At 34.1% G+C, this 19,799-nt stretch overlaps 1 protein-coding gene and 1 pseudogene across 5 annotated transcripts; both read right to left on the bottom strand.

Annotated features, from left to right (window-relative positions):
- Nucleotides 1-3,546: 3,546 nt before the first annotated feature.
- LOC114263817 (transcription factor bHLH49) lies at nt 3,547-11,182 on the bottom strand. 5 transcript variants are annotated; one of them, XM_028204404.2, is made up of 9 exons: nt 10,827-11,182; nt 9,141-10,190; nt 8,817-9,047; nt 8,667-8,732; nt 8,460-8,528; nt 5,346-5,417; nt 4,609-4,809; nt 4,145-4,235; nt 3,547-4,057 (listed from the first exon to the last, which is right to left on the bottom strand). In XM_028204404.2, exons 2-9 carry the CDS (start codon nt 10,059-10,061, stop codon nt 4,020-4,022), a joined length of 1,689 nt encoding a protein of 562 aa, XP_028060205.2. In that variant the 5' UTR covers nt 10,062-10,190; nt 10,827-11,182; the 3' UTR covers nt 3,547-4,019. The 5 variants fall into 5 exon arrangements, with proteins under 5 accessions (XP_028060205.2, XP_082750198.1, XP_082750197.1 ...); XM_082894072.1 differs by having other exon boundaries at nt 10,867-11,004; XM_082894071.1 differs by having other exon boundaries at nt 10,602-10,864.
- LOC114263833 (uncharacterized) lies at nt 10,131-17,783 on the bottom strand (annotated as a pseudogene).
- Between the last annotated feature and the right edge of the window lie 2,016 nt (nt 17,784-19,799).

Below are 19,799 nucleotides of genomic sequence, written 5' to 3'. Positions count from 1 at the left end.
ACTAGGCAGATTGAAAAAAATCAATCCGCAACCGTTTACTCGTCATCACGCATCAGTGCAAAATGCGGTGGATCAATTCGGTTTGGTCGATTTGGACAGATTGGAAGATCTGCTGCTCACCCCTACTTTTAACCTTCCAATCAAGATAGAAAAACATTGTCCTCACTTTCTTATGTGGGACAAGACTTTACAAAGGCAATTAAAGATACAAGACTGAAAAAATTCTAGAAAACTCATAAACCCAAAACAGTAATTAAATATTTTAAAAATATTTCAACATCCACTGCCGGCCGACAAAAGAGATGAACCGAATGGCCTATAGTAGTAGTAGGTACTTGTTTGGATATAATTATAATTGTGTGTTTACTCTCATTTGCACAACTTTCCTATTCTTTTTTTTTTTATTCAAAAAATGGATATACAGATATAGGCTACTCTACATATCCGTCAGGGAGTATTACCTTTTAGCACTCACAACGCATCTGCAAGGTATTCCACCATGCCTATGTCAGGGTCGAAACTAAGGATCCCACGTGCTTTGGGTGCTAGGAAATATGTTTAATCCCAACAAGGGGCTACATGTTTTAGGCGCTAAGAAATATGTTTGACCCCAATAAAGAACTACGGAGATTCAAACCCAAGTTTTAAGCTAGAAATTTGAATGTCTTACCACTGAACCAACCCCTATTGGTGCACAACTTTTCTACTCTTCTTTAAAAGACCACCTATTGATTTTTTTGGGCACATTTTATAAGGTAAGGAAGAAAAAAGAAAAGGAAAAATTGTTAAAAGGACTTGCAAATGAGCAATGCTTGGGATCTTAAAAAAATACTGAAAATTCTTCACACAAAAAGTTATACAAATAAATTATCAAAATTTTTGTAGAATTTTTTATTTTTGAATTTAATTTTTTATTTTTTATTTTGGATACCTACAAATATGCATTAATGCAACAAGAAAAGATCAGTGTAGTGCAATCATTCAGAGTTTATGGTTCCTAAGAGGGTGTTTGGTAAAATTAAAAACTAAAAGTTGAAAATTAAGTATTAAAAATTGAATGTCAAGGTAGCGTTTGTAAACGTTTACGTTTTTTGTTTATGTTTACAAAAATTTTATAAACTGATTTTTGTTTATTTTTAGAAAAACATAAATTACAAACACGTTTTGTTTGGACAAAATGCATGAAAATTTTTAAAAACATAAACTAAAAAATATGTTTGTTAAGGTTTAAAATATTTATATTTTTTAATTAACTAATAAAAGAATATATATATATATATATATAAAAAGTCAATCTACAATCACATGGATTAGTTGATGGAAAAAAATATATCATTATAATAATAATAATAATAATAATAATAATAATAAGGGGATCAGTGAAGTCAAAAAGGAGGAGAAGTTGTTGGAACAATTGAGAAAGACAAAAAGTGAGAGAAACAAAACCGAGAGAGAATGAGGGGGAGAGAGAGAGAGAGACAAAGGGGAAGAAGAAAACAATGAGAGTGAGAGAACACCAAGAAAGTGAGGGTTCAATTTCCTTGATGAAGAAGGTCCTATTTGCTGGAAGTTGTAAAAAGATTCAAGAGTTGTTACATAGACAGAGAGACAAAGAAGAGAGCTGTTCGTAGAGAGAGAGACAGAGAGGGAGCTGTCTGGCATCGATTGTGACTCCTCTAGGTTCGATCCTCCTCCTCTGGCCTTGATCTGGCGTCGATACTTCTCCTCCGACTTCGATCCTTCTCCTCTAGCCTCGATTGTGACTCCCCCGGCCTCGATCGACTGTACCCCTCTCCCTTTCTCTCTCTTCTGGATTCTTTGAACAGCAAAGTGAAGAAAAACGATGAGTAGAGTTAGAGATAACGTATATCTTACCGTTGTAATTGGGAAATTGAAAATTGCTCCTCTGTAGATTCGAACCATGGTCAGTGTTACTGTAGCTCCGCGTTTACTGTAGCTTTGCGTTTTTGGGCTTTTGTTTTCTGTTTAAAAACCAACGTAAACTCATTTTTTGAGTTTACAATTTTTTCTCAAGTTTACAAACTGAGACAACCATTTATAAATCTGAAAAAATTATCAAACAAGTTTTTATAGTAGTTTTTTAAATTTTTGTAAATATAAATTGAAAACTGAAAACAAAAACGTTACCAAACAATTCCTAATTTTTTAAGTTAAAAAATTACTTAATAAAAATTAAGTGTTGAACTAAAACAAATTATTTAATATATATAAGATCAAATTAAAGTCTATTGTTTTTAAATTATAACTTCTAATTTTTACAATGGCAATGGTGATGGAAGTAAAGAGGTAGTGGTTGTGGTGATAGTGACTAGGCGATGTAGTGGAGGTAAAATGGGGTGGTGACGATGGTATAATCATGGTGGTGATTGTGGTGGTAGAATAATGGTGGTGGTTGTGGCAATGGTGGCAATAGTTATGAAGGTGAAGGGTAATTGTATTGGTTGGAGAGGTGGTCGTAATGGTAGTGACAACAATGGTGGTGCGGAAGTGGTGAAATAATGATAGTGTCTACATAATGATGACAATGGTGATGGAAGTTGTGATAGTGATAGTGATAGTGATAGTGATGGTGGTGACAGTAGCTGTAATGGTGGCTTGATGTTTGTGGAAGCGATGGCATTACCTGTAGTGGTAGCGTAATGCAGGCAACAGTAGTGGCTACGGCGGTGGTAGCAATGATGGTGATAGTGGTTGTAGTGGTGGTGGTTGTGGAGAGGTGGCGGCGGTGGTAGTTGTGGTGGTGACGATGATAGGGTAGTGGTGGTGGCAGTAGCTGTAGTAGTGGTGTGGTTGTGGTGGTGGTGACGGTGGCGGTGATAGAAGTAGTGGTGGCGATGGCAGTGGTAGCGAGGTTATAATTATGTCCGTCAACACGTATGCATAAATATTTTATAAATTCAACCAAAATTATATAGATTTCTTATCACTTGATATTTTTTTTTTAATTTTAATTTACATTTTTAGAGCCACTTATTTTTGAAGTGATACTAATTATGATTATCAAACGAGTTTAATGTATTTTCAATTAATACATTTAATTTTGAATGTTGAATTAGGTTATCAAATATCACAATACACTGTTAAAGGGAGGAAAAATAAAAGTGTACATACACATACATCTGCAGAGACAAGCTCTAAACTTTTTAACGAATGATGCTCTGACTGCCATTGAACAACCTGGGCCATTCCGATTTTGATCAAATTTAAAACTGGGCCTATTCTTTTTAGGAGAGGCATTTTGCAATAGTTTCATTCAAGAATTGGAAGATGGACCCTCTCTCTCTCTTTTCTTTTTTTTTTCTTTTTTTTATTTATTTATGGGAATTGGAAGATGGACTTTAATGGCCTAAATGAGAGAGATCTTCACATTATGAATTCATGAAACAATACATAAACAAAAAAAAATATTCATGACCTGCTCAGTTGCAGTGATATACCACAGAGTCAGCAAAGATTAGAACATAATTTATCCTAGAAACGTAGTACCCAAAATAATAATTAAGTCATAATACTTCTAGAAAGGAATTTCAGAACAGGAATAACATTTCATCTTCATTGATCAATGTATATATTTAACAAATATAACTTTCTAACTTCTCACTTCACAAATTCACACAAGTACACCTTTATGGTTTCAACTCGAATCTCCTTTGAAACCCAACCCAGCCAAATGTATACAAGATCAAACTCAACTACCACAGTTGAGATCCTCTGCAACACATACCAACCAATGGTATTGTTCAGTAATCTACACCTTCTTCATCCACAAATTCTGTCAACCACAGTGCAATTCTCTTTTGATGAACTATTTTGAGAAACATGGGGGACTGGCACAGCATCAGATATCTGAGAATTGGCCGTGTAACAGATCACCCACCTGAGCTCCAGCAAAAACCCCATCATATGCCAACAACATGCACATTTTGAAGTAGGAAAATGTGATTATCCCTGACGTCTCAAAAGCAACATAGCCTGGGCATCAAGAACTGAAAGATAACTTAAAGTTCAACTTTCATATGGCCTGATGGCAAAGATCCTGCAAATGCAAAGACAGGTTAACTCTTAAACTCTTTGGACCGCCTCTCTGTAGAGGTTAGTGTGGGAGAATTGATTTGTTATATACCATTTAAATCTTGGCTGTCGAGGGGAGCACTGGAATTGAAGCCCATCTGGACAACATTGTGAAGCTCATCCTCCCCCCACATATTCGCTACCTGGTACACAAATACATTAAAAAAGAGGAACTCCGGCGATTAAATTGAAATCACAAATTTCATCATAATGAAAACAGAAAAATGCAGCCAAGCTACATGCCAAAGCAGAAAATTTTAGAAAGGACAGGGCAGAGGAGCAAATTATTCTAATTTTCCTTGGATTAATTTGTACCATTATCACCGCCTTAGCATGGTATAAGCTAGCTTCGAATCTTGTGAAATATTGACACAACTAAATGGTCAAAAAAGACAAAAACCAAATTTAAATAAGAGAACCATTGCATAGTATTTCATGCAAGAGCACAACATAAGCATGGAAAAGCACAACACAAGTTTGAGGCCTGAAAACAAATAAACGTCTGAAAAAATTTACCTGGGTAGGCTCCTTACATCCTCCACTAATGGCTGTCAAATGAGTATTAATGGATCTCTGAAGTGCACCTGATGTGTTTGGCATACCAGGGAGGCCTGTTTGGATCAATCCTGGTTGAGGTGGATGCAGTGAAGGAAAGGGCATAGTTAAATCTAGTGAATAACCTAGTGTTGATGAAGGACCAGCTCGTGACTGAAGCATCTGAAATGAAGAATGAATTTTCTGAGGGTCGGAAGAGGCACCGAAACGTAAAAACACAACAATTTGCATTCTACTGTCTAGATTGTCAAGGTCTACGAAGCACGGAAACTTCAAAAGGGGTGCTGTGTTGTGTCCGTGTCTGAGAAGTATCGGACAACATGCCGTGGACATGTGTCCATATGTTGGACACACCACATGGGGTGTAAATTTTTTAAATATATATATTTTGCAAGACATGTTAAGAACACTTCATGGACACACTGTCCCATGTTTAGACACACCCAGGATACCTCTATGAGATTTTTTTATTTATTGTTTTTGAATTTTAGGAAGTTGATTTAAGGTCAAAGTAAAATATATAGAAACAGATAAGAAGAAAAGTGGAAAATATAAAAAATAAAAAATAAAATAGACCCTCGTATAAATAAATGTCTCTTATATCATTTCAAAACCTATGTCTTGTGTACGTGTCCGTGTCCGTATCAAAATCCGTGTCCGTGTTTGTGCTTCTTAGATGAAGGTACATGGTTACTTACATCTTTTGTGAGGATCCCTTCAAGGTTAAAGTCCAGGCATGGATTAACTGTTGCAAGCTTCATTGACAGAAACTGAAAGAGAGAAAATGTTACATATATTAACCATTAGCCCATCAAAAGGACACAATTTCATAACTATGGGTAGCAATTATGGGAATTAATTTTTTCTTAACAGTACAGCAGATAATATAGGGCAAATTACAAAAAACAAACCCTAGGGTTTAACCTGGTAACAAATGAAACTCTGAATTCTTAATTTCTTCAATTTAAACCCTGATGAACTTCCAAATTAATCCCAATTTTAACTCTCCGTCAATCTCAGTTTAAAGACAGTAACCAAGAGGGATAAGTCCGTCAATTTACCTATCATAATTATACATATATAAATACATGTATTATATATATATACACATGTACATATACATACCACCCCTCCCTCCCCTTCTCAGCACCAGCACCACCCCCCTCCATTCCCTTCCCTTCCCTTCCCAGCACCACCCCCTCATTCCCCTTCATCCTCTTCCCAGCACCTCTCACCATCTCCCCTCCCCAGCAGTACCCTAAAAAGCATGGACACATACACGTGACACGACATGGGCACACTGAAACGCTAATTTTCAAAAAATACAAGACACGTGGAGAAAACGCATGAAATATACAATTTTATATATTTATTATATATTATATATATAAATATATCATTCAAAGCTAATAAAAAAATGCAATATGACAGTAATTCCTATAAATTTATATGGGTTTTGTTTTATTATTGTATTTTAAGTTATTTTGTTCAAATTTATAATTAGTTTTACATATGTCTAATCAATAGACACGTGTGTTTAAGTGATTGACACGTGTATCCTCCAAGTGTCCAAAGAATGTCCGGGTCTTTAAAATTTTTTTAAAAATAGGACACGTTTTGAAGAGTGTAAGACACGTGTCCTAAGAGTGTCCAAAGAGTGTCGGTGTCCGACACAGACATGACACAAATATGTCACCTTCTTAGAAGTGTCCGTACTTCTTAGGCAGTGCCCATCCTTCCACTTTCTCAGCACCAGTGCCACAATTTGAGAAGTCAGAGCATTATTTACACATGAATTAAGAACAATCCACAGTAAGCTATCTGCAAATAAATTGTTCCCGATATTCAAACTTGGAAAAACATAAATCAACAATTCCTAGAATCTAAACAAACCCAATTCACAAAAACCAGAGTGAAACCAAACCCAATTGACAATACCCATAATTAACACAAACTTTTTTTGATCAACAACAAAAACTTTATTGCATAATTAACACAAACTCAATTCACACTATCGAACATCAAAATAAACTTGAATAGCAAATGACTGGAGAGGCAACAAAGAGCCCTTCCCTTCCCAGCAACACTCCCTCTTTTCTCTTTCCTTTCCTTCTGGGCACCATCCTCACTCCCTTTTTACATTTCCTTCCCTTGCTAACACCAACCCCACTCTCTCTGATCTATGCAATTTTGCCTTTGAATTTTGAACCAGCAGCTATAATAACTTTCTTCGGCAACAGTATTTGAATCTTTGATCTACAAATACCACTGCCACGAGCAACAAATCGCACACATATCCAAAAAATTACAACCGATTGGAGGTCGGAGGTGGCTTTGTGCACTGGGGCTTCATGGTGGGTTGATTTCCAGCTCGTCGTTGGTGGGTCGATCTATAGCTCACCATTTGTGGGTGAGTTTACAACCTGCCATTGCTCCACTGGTTCCCACAGCTCCAATGACGCCAGAACCCTAGATCCATTGTTGTGCCATTGTGTATGTGTTTGTGTTTGTGTTTGTGTTTGTGTTTGTGCTATTGTGGAGTGTGGAGCAAGTGGTGGGGGTGGCTGGGAAAGGGAGGGAGATGGTGGTTGGGGAAGAAGGGGCAATGTGGACTGGGGAATGGGAGGGGTTCCAGTGATTGGGCGAGATGGAGGGGCAGTGGTGGGTGGCGGGTGGTGGTGGATTTTCAACTATACTGTTGATGGAGAAGCTGTATAGAGATTTAATTTAATCCACTGTGCTCTAGTGCATAGTAAGATTATGATGGATGATTACATTGATAGTGGATTCTTGATCAAAAGTGATTGTATTTTGGTGTGGTTAAGGTGAAAGTTGGAATTGACAGTATGTTAAAGAATGAATGAGTGAGAGCCACATGTAAGCAAAAATTTTCTACCGTTAGACTAGATACGGATTATAGAAGGATGGTTAGAATTGATACAATCTTAAAAGTTCATATTTAAATTGAAGAAATTAAAAAATCAAGGTTTTATTTGTTACCAGGTCAAACCCTTTTTTTTTTTTTTGGTAATTTCCCAGATAATGTTAAGGGTAAACTACCAATTGGTTTTAATAGTTGGACTTAATTCCAATAAAGTCTTATTGAAAATAAGTCCTAGTAAAATTGTTGTTAAAAATAATTTTTTGTGACAATTTTTTGCATATGTATCTAAAAATTGACAAGTAGCAACTTTTTTTTTTATCACAATTTTTTATAAATTATCGCTAAAACTTACAATTAGTGACGTTTTTCTGTAACGAATTTTTTAAACTGTCGCAGAAAGTCAAAAATTAGTGACCTTTTTTTGTGACGATTTTTTAAGTTGTCGCAAAAACTTATAATTAGTGACTTTTTTGTAACAAAATTTTCAAATTATCGCTGAAAATCAACAATTAGTGACATTTTTTAATAGGGTTTGATGAAAAACACGATTAATTATCATAAGATCTATTGGACAATAAGTCCACCTACACGTAAGTCTCCTTATTAATGAGTACCCAAACAATGGAGGTATCCGATTTTGTAAAACACTGATGCATTATTTAACTTTACACTAAAAAGGGGAGAGAGAGAGAGAGAGAGAGAGAGAGAAATGCCTCTATGGAGAAGATGCTGAAAGCTTTTTCACTGCTCTATTCAATGATCAGTGTCAAAACATAAATGAGCAGAAGAAAGTGAAGGAGTTCTAGTATCTAAACCAGGAATTTGATAGTTGCACAAACGGCTGAGACAGTCAAGGCAATAACAACGTATGAAATTAAAAAGTTAAAAGGCAGAAATGAAAAAAAGATAAACATTATAATTAGCATACCTCGACCTGCTGTTGTAGTGATTGCACATAGTTAATAATTTCATCAAGCATAACTGCCTTGCCCGTTACCTGGGGGGAAAATCCAATCAATCCGCATGAAATGAACTGTAATAACTAATAACAATACTTTACTGAGAATTCAACTTAGTTGTACACAGTAAACTATTCGACTCCAACAAACAAGCTATTTGACTCCAACAAACGTACCATGCTGCAACCAGGTACAATGTCCTGAAGAACCTTCATCCTTTCACTAATCTTTTCCCTTCTAACCTGTCATTCAAATCAATCAACTCAAACAAAGACTAAGATAAAATGTTTGCTCTAGCTGATTTGTAGAATCACAAAAAGTCTTACTCTTTCTGCAAGACTGTGACTGTTTGTTGCCTGGCCTCTCCGTGCTCTAACATGTATGTACTCTTCTTTTGGTGAATCCGAAGCTTGAGACCCATGTTTACCATGTTTTCCACTAGGCTTGATGGTCATTGAAGTTCGGGTTTGATTACCCTTCTGTTGAATTTCAATGCTATCCTTTGTAGTTTCACCAGGTGGTTGCGAGGCTTCCTTGACTTCATCAAGTTCATTATCCTACCATATAAAACAAAAAATAAACGTTCCAAAAAAGTTAATTTAAAGCATTTCTTATTGATCAAGCAAAAAACAACTGTAAAAGTGGCTTACTTGACTACTTCTTTTTCTTTTCTTTAACCCAAGTCCTTTGGCTGAAGGTTCCCTAGATGGGTCCTCTTGACCACGACCACCACCACCACCACCACCACCACTAACTTCGGCTTGATCATCAGACTCCTTACCAGACACACCAACATCTAGTTTAGCTTCATCTTGAGATCGCACAAAGTTCTCGCTCTTTCTCTCATTCTTGAGTGGGCTCCCTTCAATAGCACCTTGCTCAACAGAAAAGGAAACAGCTTTGGAAGCTTCAGCGATCATGTTCACCTCATTTTTCTGGGATTGCCCACCAGATACAGATTTCAACCCATTTCCTACAAACATCTCTTGTTGTCGTCGCTGCATTGTTGCTGCACCACTAGTATAAGGGTTCATAGATTCAGAAATACCAAAAGGGTTCATCATCTCACTAAAATTCCCCCCACTGAAGCACGAGAACCTCGCTGCCCGCTCAATGAAACCAGAATTTGCAGGAAACTGAGATAAGCTCTGAGGAAGCATTCCAGGAGCAGATGGTAAACAAATACCCCCTTTCACTATTGAATTTGGTGGTGTCCAACCCATATCAATTGTTTTCTCAATACTCAAAGGACCCAGAGGACCTTTCCTAAGTCCCAGCGTGTTTGAAGTGCTAGCACTATTCTGCAAATTAATGTCACAGAAACCCAAGTTTTGGGCATTTGTGGGGTGGTCCCAAACTATTGGGCAGAATGCGTCCATAATAGGGGCAGAGGAACAGGAAGGAGACTCCATTATACCTCCTTTACAAACTTCCATGGGATTGCTAGTGGGAATTGAGAGATTGGACACACCAAATCGCCAGTCCGAGGCCGCATTGGCCGAATGGTAGCTCATAAGATGATCTTCATTCCGTTTGTCTTGCTCAAAATTATCCTTCCCACCCATATCCATTTCTCCCCAACAAAGAAGAGATAACTCGATTACGGGTTGAACCCGAAAAATAAGCTATGCAAATTGAAACTACAAAACTGGAGCCCCCATATGCCCTAATTCCTCAATAGCCTCAACAAGATCAATGACCTAGAAAAAATGGAGAAGTGAAAGACAACATTTACAACCATATCAACCCATATTCATTGCAACAATTTCACAAACATGTTTCAGTCAAAACCGAAATTTTTCAAAGAAACAGAAAATGCAATGGCAACAGTGAACACAGATTTTTTTTTTTATTATTATTTTTGTTTAGAAGCTCAGCAAAAAAACACCATAAAACTAAGAAACTATGCAAAGTTGTCTAAACTAGATACACAGAAAACAGCTACCAAGTAGTCAGAGGAATGAACCACATCAATTCACGAGCTTGAAGAAGAAAATTCTGAAGCATTAAATAAACAAATAAATAAATAAACAAGTACCACCAAAATATGTAGCAAAGATCACACAATTATACAACCACTGCTATTTCGAAAGGTATCACTGAATATGTACCCAAATTACACAAACGAAGCCCCCAATGACTAAGAAAACACAAACCCAGTTCGGTAAAGAGCTCATGAAAGCGTCCAGAAGGCAATCAATTAGGCCCTAATCATTGATTTCATCATCATAATTACCCATTCAAACACTGCAATAAAAACCCTAGTCAGAGTAACAGACCCCCCCAGCTCTCAGAGAGAGAGAGAGAGAGAGCTAAAAGTGGGAAGAGAAAGATACCCATTTCAGATTCTACGCTACTTTTGGTACTGTGTTCTACCATTTTGAAGCTTTTCACTGATGAGTACTTTTATTGAATTTGGGGGCTTCGTTCAAAGTTCAAAACTCCTATCTTTTAGCTCCGTCAACTGATATGTACTGTCAATTTTTTTATGCCTCCAAGAGAAAAACAACCTCGAAATAAAGATTGAGAGAGAAACAGATCAAAAATAACTTCTTCTGAAGATCAGTAGAGAGAAAGAAATAACAAGAAATGGGAGCAAAGGTCCTGCATTTATACCCACGCCTGCATAAAAAGAAGTGTTGTTGATGATTAACCACCGCTACTGTGAAAAATATATATATTCCACCTAAATACTTGTTTACTAACTTTGCTTATGTATAAAGCCTACCAAAGCTTTGCCTTACCTGCTTAATAATATTAGTAGTCTACTAGGGTTGTATAATTTAAACCCTCTCCCATGATTCGTTTAGGAATATGGTTTTTTAGTAAATTTTTTTTATTTTTTAATCAAAATATGAGGTAAAAAAAAAAACATATTTAAAATAATTTTTTAACTTTTTACAAAAGATATGTAAAAAGTAGAAGAAAAAAAGAATTTTTGACTTTTTGATATAAGTTGTTAATTTTTTTATTTTTTTAGTAACTTTTTAACTTTTAAGTTAAAACAGCCACTTGCCAAACGAGGCCTTATTATTTTTTATTTTTAAATTTAAGGGCTAGTTTGGCATGTATTAAATAAGTCAAAAAGTCAAAAAGTTACTATCTTATTTAAGTCACATCATCTTATTTAAATCACATCACCTCTCTAACACATCACATCAAACCCAACCCAAACCCACCAATAAAAAAGTACACTTTTTTAGGACATCCCAAACCAACCCTTAAGTTTAATGAAATAAGTTCAAATTTGATACTCTAATCGTAATGTCAAACTCATATTAAATTGAGAATGCTTTTAGCGTTTCATCAAATTATTACATGTAATTGTTGGTATTGTAGGTAGTCGTGTGCGTTGCAAGTACACCGGACGATCGACCAGTTATCTCTCCAAACAACATCCTTGTAAAATTACCCATAACTGACCAATATTCTGGGAAGAAGTTTTGGTCAGTTTACACAAACCAATCGACCAGCTAGATATCTGCCCGGTCGTCTTTTCGATCAATCGGCGGTTTGATGAAAATAAAAAAAATTCCTGTTAGAACATTCAGTATCAAATGAAATTTTTACTCAAATTTAATATTAAAAAAAAAAGAGTAAACATTGAAGATGTTCTTACATCTCTTTTAACAACATTTAAAAAAATTGATTTATTAACTTATTAATTTATTAAGATCACATCATTTATTTTTTTATTTTTACATATTTTTATAATAAATAAAAAAATACCTTATAAATTATAACAAAAACTACCGTGAATATATGTTCATATACCTTCCTTTTTTTTTCTTTTTCCTGCAGGTTCAAGGCAGCGCCCCTAGATCACCAGGGTTAGACAACTTGAGGTCCAACCTCCTAACCAACTGTGCTTCGCCCAGTAGATTGGCCCGAAGGAAAAGGAATTGAACTTGTGACCTTGAAGCTTAAACCCCAAACCTTAACCACAATGCCACCCACCCTTGGGTTGTTCATATACCTTTTTGTACCTTTCTTTTCTACTTTATTTTAATCTTTTTTATATATAATTTTACTAATGATAATTGCAGCTGCAACTGACATTGCCATATCTCATTTCATATTACTGTTTGGGAGAATTACATATAGGTTGGAGAAAGAAAAAAAAATTAGTAGCATATGGGGATGCAACTTGTACATCCACAACATTTCATTTGTATTCCATCGCATATACACTTTCATCCCATATAGTTGTACTTTTTTTTTTATCTTCCACCTACATGTAATCCCTTAAATTTTTTTTTATTATCTACATATAGGCCTATTTGATGCAGTTGTAAGCAAGTAATTATAGATTATAATTTAACAGATTATAAATTTTAACTTTAAAGAAAAGCTGTTAATCTGTTTGGTGTAACTGTAGGATTATGAATTTAAGCAGTAAAGTAGTGTTTGGTTAAATAAGTTATAAAATAGTTTTTTGCTATATAATTGTCCCTTTTGCCCTTATAAAATGTAAAATTTGTATTTTTTTCTTCAATTTTATCTTTTAAAAAGTTATTTTATAAATTAATACATAAAATTAGTATATATATTGGCACACTTCATTACAATTCCATTTCAAAGTGTTTTTTTTTTTTTTTTTTTTTTTTGGGTACAAGGAAAAAAAAATAAAAATAAAAGACTAGGCCCTAACAAAAGGTGCCCCAACTATAACAATAAGCAATTTTGCTAGTTTGCTCTACAAATTGACATACAAATATTACGTCTCCTCACTTCCATATCGTTGTCATTAGATTGAATATGATTTCCATGGCATGGCTCTTGTGACATTGACCTTCCTTCATCAATAGGCACATAATCACTGAATTTATCATAAGATTCAAATGGGATGTCTCGTAGTTTATTTTGTTTGATAAAATTGTGAATTGTCATTGTTGGACAAACAAATTTTACTCGAGTCGGCCACCCATAGTTTGATGGGATATCCTTCATCATCGGTCATCTTGATGTCCAAACCCCAAATGTTCTTTCTATTACACTTCTAAGTCATAAATGTGTTTGATTGAATATCTCTTGTGCATTTAGGGGAGGTTGACCAATTTGAAATTTAGCTAAATGGTATCTTTCTCCTCTATAGGGTGCAAGATATCCCTTTATATTAGGATATCCAGAATCCACCAAGTAAAACTCATCTACATGATACCCAAAATGAAATTAATTAAAGCAACTTATAATAAATATATATATATATATATATAAAGATGTGAGTGTCATGTATCTACTATAGCAAACAATTATAAAAATACATTATTACCTCGTGATTTTGAGAAATTACAGCTAGGGTTCCTAATTGTATCCAAGAATATTCGAGTATCGTGTGCACTTCCTTCCCATCCTGGCAAGCAAAAATGTGAAACACATATCAAAGTCACATGCGGCCATTATGTTTTGTGTCACATACCCCTTTTCTACCTATTAAGTGGGGTTGTTTATCTGGAGAAATATATGCTTTGATGTGTGTTTTATCGATTGCCCCAATGCAATCCTATTGAAAATTAATAGATAATGTAACGCCCTGGAAAGAACCACTCTAAATCCTGTTCTCCCAAGCATTACCAACACATGACGCATAAACAAAAAATTAAACATAGTAAGTAACAAGATCATAGCTTATGGTTTAAATTTAAAATAGGAAATAAATAGGACAAGAATAGTAGAAAAATAGAGCAAGGAAAGAAAACAACTAAATAACAAGAAAATTAAAATTGGACCTACTTGCATAATTCCAAGTTGAGGAAGAATGGATGCTGTATAACTACTACTATATATGAAAAAACAACTTATTCCTCTTAGAATTAGTTTTATCAAAAAAATTCTCGACATTCATCTACTTTCTCATTTTAATTTCTGGCTTTTGCACTTCGATGGGTCTCCAAAAACCTTTCAATGAGTACAGAATACTGATACATAGAAACACATTTCTTTTAAAAAAAACACTGTTGTATATAACTACATAAATGGCTTGAAACCCTCGCTTAACTCCCAAACCTCCTAACATGAAAACCCAAGCACTTTAGAACGTGAAATCCCAACCCTGCTCCTGCCTAGTTCCCAAAAAGCATATAAATACAAAGCTGGCTCCACAAAGTAAAAATAACTAAATATTTCCGATCCACAATTGATTTTCACTACACAGGAACTTCCATGCAGATAGGTAGATAAACCAAATTGCCTTAAAATATTAAATTGGCCATGGATTTGTCCACAGCTTGACAGTTTTATCATTTGCTGAAGGGCCTCATACCTGCTATAAAATTAGGAAGCAACTAATCCATGATCTTGCCAAAAAAAGATAGGAAAAGAATAGAAAACACATACCTTGAAACATGTAGGTAACTAGACACTTTTTTCCATGAGACCATTTGAAGAATCCTTTTTCTCTCTCTCCAGATTGCCAGTACTTCATCAGTTCTGAACCGCTGTGTGAATGTTGATTCCTCCAGTGGAGTTGACATCCCATTAGCATAAGCTAAGAGACCAGTATACACAATCATTTCCCCATTGTCAACACAGTACATGTCATCAGTAACAAACAAGCTTCCACCCCTCTTGGAGCACATGATTCTCATCATCTCTTGCAAGCGCTCAGTGCAGCCTGCAATGAGAACATCTTTCTTGTTAGTGTGTGCCATTAATCTCCACAAGCATCGAAAACACACTTACCTAAAAAAATTTAAATTGTATGCAGAAATTGAGACAATTAGATCATGTAAATATCCAACTAACACTTGCAGTTTACAAGAATCAGCCATACCAAATCACCAACTACATTTCTTTTTCTTTTTTTTTTTTGGTTGGCACTGAGGTGTCCAGATCAAAGCCTGACTAATCCCCAAGGGTGCATAGGCCCTCGGCAAAGAGTTTCCCGCAAGTGCACCGCAGTCAATTCAAGGGTTTTCCCCTAATCCGATGGCCCCGAGGAATTGTTAGCACCTAAGAGGTTTCGATTTCGATCCTTGAATCTCGGAGGAAGCACAGTCCCAAGACGCAAGGCCTTGCCACTAAGCCAACCCCTTGGGGTTTACCAACTACATAACTTTTTATTACCACAAAAAATGTATTTTTATTAAATATTGGAAGCATTTCAAATGATTACCTGAAGGAAATAGCACAAATCTGCAGGGGTGCATTCATTATTTTTTTTATCTTTTCCTCAGCAGTAGCTTCAAGATAACTTAATATTCCACTAAACGAAACATCTATTCCTTTGACAACATAGGGAAGGTCTATAAACTTTTCTCCTTTCATTGCAAGCTGATGAAGAAGGGGGAAAAAAAAGAAAAAAAAGAAAAGAAAAAAGGCAAGTCAAGCATAAAGCATTTCTTTATTGCATCATTTCAAGAACATTCTGTTTGCGAAAAAATAGCACATAACGGCATGATCAGCAACTAAATTCTATCTAAAAAAAATTAGAATATCTCCAGAACGAAAAATAAGTATAATATAGCAAACCAAAGTCCCAGAGAGAATCTTCATAAATGAGAAGTGATTAAATGTGTGATGAATCTCAACAAAATAATGTTAAGTTACCCAAAAAATCTAAAATTACACATCAATCATGTAATATCAACGCGTTGTTAAAATATAGAAAAACATAAGCAAAGATATAATAAAAGACAGTAATTAAACATATTTTTAAAAAATGATAATAAGAACTAATCAAATAAGATGAAAGTAGATTAAATATATTGGAGAAAGATAAATCTCACAACATCAAAAAACGACAGATAAAGCTTCTATTAGCTTTATTGAACAAGAACTTAAAATAACTTGAACCTTGCACTAAATTCACCAATATCTACTGCTCACTGACCAAACTCAAAATAGAACAAGAAGCACAAAAGTTGTGAATTGTATATGAAAAAAATATAATAATAGAACTCAACCCAACAAAGCCTGCATCCTAGCCATTTAAGGTAAGTTTCATCTTTAGCCTTCATACAACTCCATCTAGAGGCATATCCTCTAATAAATCCTTGGCAACTATTTCTTTCTCATAGCCCCAGCTGATGTTCATTTTGGGCTTCCTCTTATACTATAGCAACTTAAATTTAATTCTTCTTTTGGGAGGAGTAGCAAAAAACTGAGAGGAAGGATTATGTATTAAACAAAGAAAATAAAGGGAGGGAAAGGAAAAATCACCTCACACTTTATCTATCTGATTAAACAGGAAGGAAAGAAAAAGAAATCAAAACTACTAACTGCTTATTTAATCATTTACAAATGAAGAGAAGGGTGTTATATAGCTGACTACAATGGCCTAGGCCTCACAACCACCAAATTCCCACCTTCAACGGAGTTCATAAGGAAGTAAATAATAAAATTTCTTCTTTAAAGATTAAGAAAATTATCAGTCTCAAAGCCTCATTTGCAGTTGTCTTTGTGCGTCTTTTGACTTTTGAGAAGGCAGAGGGGAGAGGATACCAAAATCGAGCTATACAACATTAACAGATCAGAAATTGGCAAGCCATAACCAACACTTTTCCCAGTACAATGCAGGCTAGTCAAGTAACATCAGAAGGTGGTCTCGTACAAGTATTGATCTCAAACACAATGCAAAACTGATTCATAGGAAGAAATAAAGTTTTCTCAAACAATCGACAAAGAAAAGATCAATAAAAAAAAAATCTGCATACTTCTATAGTTAAACAAGCAAAATGCTAGATAGCAGCTCAATTTTTTTTTTCTTCTTATTTTGTCTTTCTCAAGTTTGAAGACATTTCAACACAATAACCTATAAAAAATATGACTATTAATGGACAGTCTTTGTGTGAATTTACCACTGATATAGTTCAAGGAAACTTGCTTCCAATTGCATACCTGCTCAATGTTGTATCCAAGGTTTGGATCATTCAACAGAGTTAGAACCCTCACAAACTAGTCCAAGCAATTCACAAACTGGTCCAAGCAATTCCCAACAGCAATATCTATAGTCTCACCAAAAATCCACCACTTACTTACATATAGCACAACAGGATCATCTGCTCCAGTAACAACCCTTCCCATCTCAATATGAGCAACACAATGATTTACCGCAACAATGGATTTCTTTCAAATCTGTGAAAGAATCCGAACAACAACAGCGGCAACCTATAATGGTGCACCCAAGGTGTTGGGCAGTTTCTCGGAGAAGGTATCCCTGCCCTGGCGGGGTAACATAGGTGTGTCTGTCTTGGGTTTGATAAAATTGAGCCATCAAGGGTCATAACCCCAACACCAATCTTATTGGCTGATCCCTCAAACCCTAGAGCTATCATCTTCTTCATCTTTAAGAATAATATTAATATGCCTGACTCAAATCCAACGTCTTCAAATTACGTTGATAATTTCAACTGAAATTATATTTTCCTGTCATCTGGGAAGACAACAGGAATACATGATTATCTCCGAGAGATGATTTCAAATCTAACTTCTTCAATTAGATTAAGCATTATTGAGGTTGTTTGGTTTCATAATTAAGGATTCACTTTTCAGAAATTAAATTTTTTTGTTTTTTTTTTTTATATTTTTGTATCTTTATTGATTTTTTTAATATTTTAAATAAATTTTTTTAATTTTTAGATATACTTAACATAAATACACTTAAAAAGTATAATATTTGTGAATTTTTTTTTAAAAAAAAATTCACTAAATATCAAAAATATAAAAATATAGTATATTTTTCATATTCTCATGTATTTATTAATTTTTTAAAATATTCTTTTACAAATGTTTTACTTTTTAGATACATTTAAGGTGCATCTAAAAAAGTAAAAAAAAATTACTTAAAATTTTAAAAATATTCACTAAAATCAAAAAAAAAATAAAAAACAAAAAACTCAATTTTTAGAAAATTGAATTCAGAAAATTAGAACTAAACACAGATTGTTCATCTACTTTCATTCATGGTAAACTGCAACTGCTAAAGAAAACTTATCCGCCACTTTTTCTTATTATTATTATTATTATCTAATTTGTGAACAAGCTAATTTTAAAAGGAAATTGATTTGTAAAACATAATTTTTATAAATAAAGACCATCCAGAATTACGTGGTAGTGATATTTTTATAATTATTCGGCTTGAAATGGAAAACAAAAAAGAAGAAAAGTCCCATTCTAAACAAAAATAATTAACCAAAAACAGCAAATTAATATTAAAAGAGAATTTAGGGGCGAAATCAGTTCAATCCAAGTGCTACTTCATTGCTACAATACAACCTTACCAAAAAAACAAAACAAATATCAACAGTTGTATCAAAACAAAACATGAACAACATCTAGAAACAATTCTATTTGAAAATTAAAAAAAAAAAAAAATTTCTAGAAACAATGACGCAATGATTTTTGCTTAATATATGCTCATGTGGACAAGTCTGCTCATGGACAAGTCTGGGTTAATCTTAGGGAAAATTTTGGGCTTAGGGTTTCAAATAATTAAGGCTTTTCTATTTTTTTTTTATTGTCTGAAAATTGAATTTTTTTTTTATATTTTATTTTTGGTGAATTTTTTAATATTTTAAATAATTTTTTTGTTTACTTTTTAGATATGCCTACCTAAAAAATAAAATAAATAAAATATTTGTGATAAAATATTTTAAAAAATCAATAAATACATGAAAATATACTGAATTTATATATATATATATATTTATATTTTTGGTATTTAGTGAATTTTTTTAAAGATTTTGTTTCACAATATTATATTTTTTAAGTATATTTATATTAGGTGCAATAAAAAAATTGTTTAAAATATTAAAAATATTTACTAAAACAAAAAATACGAAATATAAAAGTACAATTTTCAGAAAATCAATCAACACCAAACAAGGTGGTTTTTTTTCAAGAAATTAGAGTTTAAAAAATTATAGGTTTCTTTCAAGTAGCAAAAGAGTGCCATGAAAGAGAGAGGGAGCAATGCGATGTGATGATTGATGCATGGACGACTAAGATTAGTTCCTGGTAATATGCATCAACGGCCGGGATTGAAAGAGTTATTAAACTGGTTCGGTTCAGTCCCTTTCGGTTTGAATTTTACAGAACTAAAAAACAAACCCAAAAAAGCAAGGTTTTATTTTTCACATTTTTTTGAAAAAAATAAAAATTAATTTGAAAAAAAATAAATATTAAATGTCAAACCAAACCAAACCAAGCCTTAAGTCTCATCAAATGGGGTTGGCTACATGAATCCTTCTTCTCCACGCGACTCTATCAAAGGCCATTTCGTTAGTCAAATTAAGTAGATTCATATCTCTATTTACTACGCTAGCCAACGTCAATCTAAGTCTATCTCATCCCCTAACACTTCCATCTAT

Source organism: Camellia sinensis, chromosome 11, assembly GCF_055761805.1.
Source record: "Camellia sinensis isolate YWXY chromosome 11, ASM5576180v1, whole genome shotgun sequence".
In the NCBI taxonomy this organism is placed as follows: Eukaryota; Viridiplantae; Streptophyta; class Magnoliopsida; order Ericales; family Theaceae; genus Camellia; species Camellia sinensis.
Note: the sequence above shows the minus strand (reverse complement) of the source record. Positions and strands in the feature narration are given on the sequence as shown.